The sequence below is a fragment of the Mus musculus genome, chromosome X (assembly GCF_000001635.26).
Source record: "Mus musculus strain C57BL/6J chromosome X, GRCm38.p6 C57BL/6J".
NCBI lineage: Eukaryota > Metazoa > Chordata > Mammalia > Rodentia > Muridae > Mus > Mus musculus.
In genome coordinates, this window is record NC_000086.7 from 73,060,047 (window position 1) to 73,068,461 (window position 8,415).

General features: G+C 47.6%; 1 protein-coding gene across 1 annotated transcript; it reads left to right on the top strand.

The window, feature by feature from the left end:
- Window positions 1-4,740: 4,740 nt before the first annotated feature.
- Pnma3 (paraneoplastic antigen MA3) lies at window positions 4,741-8,145 on the top strand. Its single transcript, NM_153169.2, has one exon. The coding sequence runs from the start codon at window positions 4,776-4,778 to the stop codon at window positions 6,174-6,176; it is 1,401 nt and encodes a 466-aa protein (NP_694809.1). The 5' UTR covers window positions 4,741-4,775; the 3' UTR covers window positions 6,177-8,145.
- The last annotated feature ends 270 nt before the right edge of the window (window positions 8,146-8,415 follow it).

Genomic DNA, 8,415 nt, shown 5'->3' on the forward strand with positions numbered 1-8,415 from the left:
GATGGTGATTCACTAAGATTTAATATCTATAAAAATTAGGATCTTTTGGCTGGGTGTGGTGATGCATGCCTTTAATCCTGGCACTTGGAAAGCAGAGGCAGGCGAATTTCTGAGTTCAAGGCCAGCCTGGTCTACAGAGTGAGTTCCAGGACAGCCAGGGCTACACAGAGAAACCCTGTCTGAAAAACAAAAAAACAAAAAAACAAAAAAAAAAAAAAACCCAAAATCAAAACCCAAAAACCCAAAACCAAAAAAAAAAAAAAAAAAAGAAAGAAAGAAAGAAAAAGAACATCCCATCTCACCCATCTCAGCCAAGGCTATATAGTGAAACCCTGCCTCATGTCTATGAGTACTAAAAATTGTGACTTGATGCAAGCCATGTGAGCAAAACATCTTGGATGTTTAGCTCAGTAAAGCCTTTGCATCATTAGACTGACAGCAGAAAATAAAAGAAAGACCCACTAGGAATTTCAAACAGGTTTGAACCACATTACACTGATAATCAAAGAATTCTAGATAAAAATCACAAAGAAATAACAATTAACAGCCCTCCGAGTTAGTAGCATTTAAGTATATAGTATGAAATATAGGTGCCAATATGGATATTGATGGAGGCATATCAACTCAGAAACCAATTTGGCAATATTTCTTAAGTTTGTATAGTCTTTGATCAGTCAATGTCAGGATAGTTAAGTACATAGTTTAACAAAACTTTCTAAGAGTATTTAAAGTACTACTGTTTATGACAGGTAAAACCAGAAACAATATAAATTCCTGTCAAACCAACTATAAAGTACTACACAGAATTAAAAAAAAATAGATTAATCAGATCAGATGTGTTGGTTCAGAAGGTAAGGGCACTGGCTGCTTTTTCCAAAGTACTGGGCTTGATTCCAGAACCTATATGGCAGATAACAAGGGGATCTGATACCCCCTTTTTGATTTCTGAAAGCACTAGCTATGAATATAGTTCACAGACATACATGCATTAACTGAATTTACATGTGGCAAAATGATGGCTTTTTACAACTACAAAATGAGCTACTAAAATGACCTGATGCATTCATTTGTAGTGACTGCAGCACAAGAAAATACAGATGCAAAATAGTGTTTCTCTCTGTGGAGGAAAGGCAATTGGGAAGGGAATCTGCCTGACATTGTCTTAGGTCACTTCTTTTTTACTTTTTAAACATGTCAAATACAATGGGCTACACTTTAGTGATTAGAATTTCTTGTAAAAGAAAAAAATCTTATCTGTCTTAAACTCAGAATATTAGACGTTTAAATTTGGAGGTCTATGAATTTGGCCTAACTAACTCCGAGTGGCCCTGTTCCTCACTGATGTTCTATCTAGGCCAGGGCAAGGTCAAATGATTTGCAGTTACCCCCTCCACAGTCTTATACTTCTACAATGTAAGTGATATCTAACCACAATTTTCCCATATGTAGTACCTTATTGCTAGTTTTGTTGGAGATGAGAAGATGTTGGACACACAACATCAGAAAAGAAATTTCCACTGGCTTCAAGGACAATGATTAACTTTATAAATGTGTAAAAAAAAGCCTTTTCAATTTGAATAAATTCAAGCCTATTGCTTCAATTTTGCTGCTACCCAGTCCTCTTATGTCTGCTATTCAGAATATCCAGATAAGTGATTCCTTTCAAGAGAAATCTCTGCTTTCACAAGACTTTTTTATGGGTGTGACTGCATATCTCACACTGACATCCATGCAGGCCAGAAAAGGACATTATATCCCCTGAAATTGGAGTTACAAATGACGGTAAGCCAGCATGTGGGTGCTGGGAATGGAACCTGGGTCCTATGCTAGAATAACCAGTGTTCTCAACTGCTGGGACATCCCTTTAACCCCTAAGCTAGCATTTATGCCACTGTATGTTAAGCAGATAAAGATGCAGTTTGAAGCAAGTTGAACCTTCAGAGCAGCTGAGATGAGATCAGTATGTAGCCTGAAGGCATCCTTTCTAACTTCAATTTGGAACTCTGCAATGGTTTTATGGGATTGATTATGAACAACCTGCTACACGATATTTAAGGAACAATACATACATGCTTGACTTCTAAAGAATCCATGGCAAGGATCCATTCCAAATGTCATGGTAAAAAGTTCGTCACTATTTCTAGAACAGTGGTTCTCAACCTGTGTGTCTCGACCCCCTTGGAGGAGTTTTGAAAGACCTTTTCACAGGGGTCACATATCAGATGTTTATATCACAATTCATAATAGTAGCAAAATGTCTGTGTCACTTTGGTGATGTTCACATTTTTAAGGCAAAATGACCAGGGCTGACTTCTGCATGTCTTTTGACTTCAGAAACTCGAAGTACCGAGAAATTCTTGGGGAAATTCTGTGGCTGAAGAGCTGGCATGTCTCATACCCACTTTAGAAATAAAACTTGTGACAGTGTGTATAAATACTGAGTCTTTCACTGCTCTGGAGGAAGACAAGCTTGCCAAGTTCTTGCATGTTTCTAAAGATAAGAAATAGTGCCAGGAGCACTATTTACCCGGGTCGTTTTTTTCTGGTTCTCTCTTGAAGGTAGTTGGTGGTGGGGGAGTGGGGGTAGGGTATGGGAAGCATTGTCTGGGGCGAGATATTTAGGGTTGTTTAATAATAAAACATTTACCTTTCTTAAGCCTAAAAGTTACTTTGCTGTGGTAGCTGACCTGCTTGTCTGAGTTCCTCTGAGGCCAGAAACTGCAAGTCTTTGGCTTTTAGCCCCTCATAGTAAACCAGCAGGGGGTTAAGTAAAGCAGCCTTTGTTCTCACTTCAGGGCTCTAACTCCCAGCCTGCTAGGTGAAGTCACAGGAAAAAAAAAAAAAAAAAAAAAAAAAAAAAAAAAAAAAAAAAAGGACACTTTGAAAAGTGATTTAGCTTTTATTTCTAAGTTCTCTCTAAAAAGGTTCCTATGAAAATTGTCTAAGAAAATGGGATTGGGGCTTGTTCTCTCTTTGTCCTCAGCACTTATACATCTTTCAGAATACATTATCACGTGGTAAAAAGTTCACCGCAAGTTTACACATAAAGTCAAATCATAAATTGAATAAGAAGTTTACAACAAAATAGTAAGAATCCAGTCAGAACAAAGACAAATCCATAGGGATCTTTGCTGTTTGGTCCCTGACAACAGGCAGATTAACAAGCAGAAGACCGCCAATGAGTTCTGTGCCATACCTCTATACATTCTAAGACCAGGGTGGATGAGTAAACAACTAAACTCCAACTAAACATCACAGGCCCATTTTCGCGTGACTAGAAAGAAGTACAAGTTTAGAATAGAACTTATAGAACACACAGACAATATGGTATTCTGCCTGAAGATTAGTCAAACATCCCCCATTCAACTGCCTCCCTGGGAGCACCCCTGCCCCCACAAATACAAAAAGTTAGACTATCAGAAGCCAGAGGAAAAAAACAGACCCAAGGGTTTGGGTTTCAAATCTCAAAAGCAGCTTTTCAAGACCCTGGATGTACAGCAGGCAGAGTAGGAAAGGCCTGTCAGATGCTGGACCATGCTTCTATGAGCTAGCCAGTGGCCCCAAGGATAGCAAAGCATGCAGGTCCCATGGTGGTGAATATGCCTGAAGCCCCTTCCCATGGAGACTGGCATCACCCAGATGGTGCGTGCTACGTGGGGAGTGGTGGTGGGTGTGTTTGAGCTCATATGAGCTCATGTGGTATCTATCTACCAGGTGTTGCTTGCCCAGCTCTGTTACTGGACTAGATCTAGAAGGGGACTCACCAGGGGGAAGAAACCTCGGAGCCCCTGCTTCCTGGCCTTGATCAGGAGACAGAGCTGGAGGGGCCACCACAGCTTTCTGGTGCCCTTCTGTGGAGACCCCTGAGCACTCTGCGGTCCTGAAGTCTATTCTCGAGAGAGAGAGAGGGACTGGCCTGCATTCAGGATGTCACCTGGGGACAGCCAAAGGCAGGAGGAAACTGAACACTAACTCACAAACCCCAGATTCAGAGGATTGAGGTGGGGTCTCCTGTGCTGGGGGAGCAGGGGTGTATTGGGGATGGGTAGCAGCAGGTGACGTCACCGGAGGCCCCAGGTTGCCCAAGGCCTAGGCAACAGACACGTCGTGTGATCCTCATGCGCCAATGGCCCAGCTGTCTCCCAGGCGACGCAGAGGGTCTGTGCTCCAGCGCCACAGCACCCCCGCCCCAAGTCCGCACTGCAGAGAGCTGTGGCGAGCCGCGCCGGCGCATTGGACAACTTGCGGGGACCAGAGGGCCAGAGAGAGCAAAGGAGCTGGCAAGAGACCCTGGAAAGGAATGGTGTTCGACCCCGCCTCCTCTCTGAGCAGTCTGGGAACCTCGCTGTGGGACTGAATTGAGGAAGCATCTTGCCTTAGGAAGAGGTACCAGATTCTAGGAGGAAGCGGCTGGCCCAGGCAGCCCCCTCTGCCCAATCGGGTGGGACTGCTGCAGCCTTTGGGATGGGGAGGGGGCTGCAGTGGGCCCAATCCGGTGGGACTGCTGCAGCCTTTAGGGTAAACAGGAGGCTGCAGTATATAGTGATGGGAACCTATAGAAGTGTCTTTGCTGGAGGCAGGTGGAGGCTGGGTGTGGTAGGGAGCCGAGCTGGAGTGGGGGTGGGGCGGGGGAACGCATTAATTTCCTTTGGCCCTATTTACAGACTCTAGAGACCCGGAGGAGCTACAGATCTCCTGGGACTTGCCTCAGATTTATGTGCATCACATCCTACTCACCCCCTCCCCCCACATTAGAGTCTCTTGAAGTTGGGGCCATGCCATTGAACCTGTTGCAAGACTGGTGTAGGGGGGAGCATCTGAACACCCAGAGGTCTATGCTGATCCTGGGGATTCCAGAGGACTGTAGTGAGGATGAGTTTGAGGAGACTCTGCACGAAGCTCTCAAGCATCTGGGAAGATACAGGATCATCGGCAGGATGTTTAGGAGGGAGGAAAATGCCCAGGCCTTTTTGGTGGAACTTGCACGTGATTTTGACTATGCTTTGGTGCCCAGGGAAATAGAAGGAAAGGGTGGGCCCTGGGAAGTGGTTGTAAAACCCCCTCATTCAGATGATGAATTTCTTAATAGACTGAATCACTTCTTAGAAGAGGAGAGGAGAACAGTGTCAGACATGAACAGGGTCCTTGGGACACACTCTAATCATTCACCTACCAAAACGACTATATCAGCAGATTTCTGGGTCTGGGCTCAGACTCTAGGTGCAGTGATGCAGCCTCTGCTAGAACAAATGTTGTACCGAGAACTAAGAGTCTTTTCTGGGAACACCATATCAATCCCAGGGTTATTGGCCTTCGATTCCTGGCTTGAACACACCACTGAGATGTTACAGATGTGGCAGGTACCTGAGGTAGAAAAGAGGCGGAGGCTGATGGAATGCTTAAGAGGCCCTGCTCTACAGGTTGTCAATGTGCTCCGTGCCAATAACGCTGCCATTACAGTGAAGGAGTGCCTGGAGGCCCTGCGGCAGGTATTTGGCTCTGTGGACAACCGAAAAATCGCCCAGCTGAAGTTTTGCAAGGCTTATCAGGAGCCAGGAGAGAAAGTTTCTAGCTTTGTGGTGCGTTTGGAGACCCTGCTCCAAAAAGCCCTAGAGAAAAATGCAATATCTCGAAAGAATGTGAACCAGACCCGCCTGAAACGAATTTTAGGTGGGGCTATCCTTTCTGCAAAACTTCGAGAGAAACTTAAGATGCTGAAACAGCGTAGAAGGCCACCTGGTTTCCTGGCCCTAGTGAAGCTTTTCCGTGAGGAGGAGGAAGAGTGGGAGGCCACTAGGGGTTCAGAGAGGAGCTGCTATGAGGGGCTGGAGTTAGGCCCAAGTCCCTCTAACATAGGCAGTGAGGAGAGAGAACTATTTGTTCCGGCCTTTGGTAGTGTTCTTGAGGAAAGGCCTTACCAGGGTTCCCGCCGCCGCCGCCACAGGAGGAGAGGCCAGCACAGAAAGGGAGGTGTGCCCAGGGATGATTCTCAAGGCACAAGAAAGCAGAATTATGACACATTCTGCTATAGTTGTGGGGAAGATGGCCATATCAGAGTACACTGTTTTAACCCTTCCAACCGGACCTTGGTGAAACAGAAGAGACAGGCTGCAATGGAGAAGGGAAACAGGAGCTGGGCTTGGGAGAAGAGCCATCCCAAGCCCAAGACCAAGTAGGCTCCAGGGAACAGGGTAACCTTTGTTCCTGTAAGCCAAGGAGAAAAAAGAGATATTTGAAGGAGGGGGAAGAACAGCTCAAAAAAATCGCAGAGAACCTTAGAAAGGCACAGGGGCAATGTAATCAGTCAGAAGTCAAGGCCCCTAAGCCAATACCAGCTGGAGAAAATTCTAACAAACAAAAATCCATTGCATTCAACTCAATAATGACCACACGCAAGACCTCTAAGATTCACCAGAGAAGGAAGCCTCAAGGAACTGCTACAGATGTGTGGGGCCACAAGAACTCAGATGGGGGTGTCAGCAAAGTGAAGGCAACTTCAAGTCCATATGGGGTGTGGAGGAGCCTGCCACAGGGTTGTCTTGGGCAGAGGACACCAGTGCCTGGGAACAAGCACGGCTAGGCAGGGAGACAGTACCCAGGAGAGGAGGCCGCAGGATCCAGCCTGTCTTCAGGATCATCTACACAGCTCTAGGGGAGCCCCATGAGGGCAGCACCCTTGAGTCCTTTCGTGAGTGAACTCCCCCCGCCCCTGTGAAACCTGCAAGCCTCAGGACCCAAAGGACCCGGGAGGCAAGTGCCAACACAAGGCAGTTTCCTTCTTGACACCCTGACAGGACACTAGTGCCTGAGAAAAGCCCCAGGCTGGGGCACATGGCACCACAGGGTTAATGCCCTCAGCTGGCCTGAGAGCCTGGGAGTGTGCAGGACAGGTTTTGTGTGAGCAAACAGGAGCAGCAGAAAGAGGACTCTGTGTGTGGGGCGGGGGCAGGCAGGGGGCGGGGGGGGGGGGGAGAGTTTGTTCTGCTCTCTTTTGTCCAGGGCTGCTGGAGAATTCCAGAGAGCAAGCAGGGACAGCCAGGTGAATACAACTCTGCCAGGCAGCTGCCAAGGCTGGCCCCAAACCCTGCCGACCTGGAGGGTGGCCTGGCAGCTTTGCCGAGGTGCCATCCTCCATCTGCCACCCATAACCAAACAGGTGGACATCACAGAAAAGGCCATCTCAAGGGTTCTGCCAACTGCCTGGCTCTCCCAACACAAATGCCCCTTCCTCTTCCCTTTCCCCTCTCCCCCTTCCCCTGCCACTGCTGTCCAGAGGCAGGCTGCCCCCTGCTCTGGAACCCCGCCCCCTTATCTGTTAACCTCATAGTGACCCAGCTGTCCAGTGAGTCCCTTCCCCCATCACGTGCTTACCCACCATCAGCTGCTCCTGTATAAAGCTGTGAGTGAGGGCAACTGGAGGCCCTGACTACCTACCTGGTCAGCCACTTCTACACCCTGGCACGTGTTGTGAGCTTCTGTGCCAGCCTAGGCTATGCTAGCTGCTCTCTTACCCACCTGGTGTTGTGAACTCCTTGTCAGCTTTCCTAGTGTACATCTAGGCCAGCTGCCTGCTGCTTGTTCTCTTGCAGATGTGTGTGTGTGCGCGTGTGTTCTAACCTGATCAGATGCTCCCCGGAGTTCCTGAGCTCCGTCTGGAAGCCAGCAGGAACCATGGATGTTGACAAGAGACTGGCTGATGCTCATCTTACGATTGATTTCAGTCTGGGACAGGAAGACCTGAACTGGGCATGGGTAGGGCCTGGGGACTGGGCTGTGCTGATCCCCTCCTGTTGTTCCTTGTGACTATCATTCCTTGGGTTGGTGGGGTATTCCTTGCTTTGCTTTGTAGTTTCTTGTTACTATCCTGTGCCAGAATAGGGCAAGGCCACCCTACAGTGGTAATCCCTTGTGAGAGTTCCTAAAAGAGTGAGGAAATTTTAAGAGGTAGCTCTTGGGCCTTTGGGAAGGGAAAAATAGCAGAGGGATTCCATGGTGGTGGGCAGACAAGGCCCATCTGCGAAGCTCCAGGAGGGTGGCCCAGAACCTGGTGCTTCCAGTGGCTGTGGAGAGGTCCTGTGCTGCTAACCCCTTCTCTTCAATAGTTTCAGCAAGTGTTTCTGTTCAATAAACTTCATAAATGTTCCAGCTGTTTCTGGCTTCTTCTGATGCTGGGATGGGGTGGGGAAGGATCAATACTCACACATATTCAAGGCAGAGCCCATGTGTGCCTATGCAGTTCCCTGGGTGAGTGGGAGTCAGATGACCAGGTGCTCTCTCTCCAGGGTGGAGAGAGTGCTTGCCTTGTTTCCCAGGAAACTCAGGGAGGGTCCAGGGATAAGTAGGTTAGGCTTTGAAAGGAAGGCATTGAGCAGCAGGAAGGACCCAGGATGCCTAGAAATGCAGAGGGAAGAATGT

Bases quoted from the DNA above. Each gene is read 5' to 3' on its own strand.
- Pnma3 (NM_153169.2), top strand. From the start codon at position 4,776: ATGCCATTGAACCTGTTGCAAGACTGGTGTAGGGGGGAGCATCTGAAC.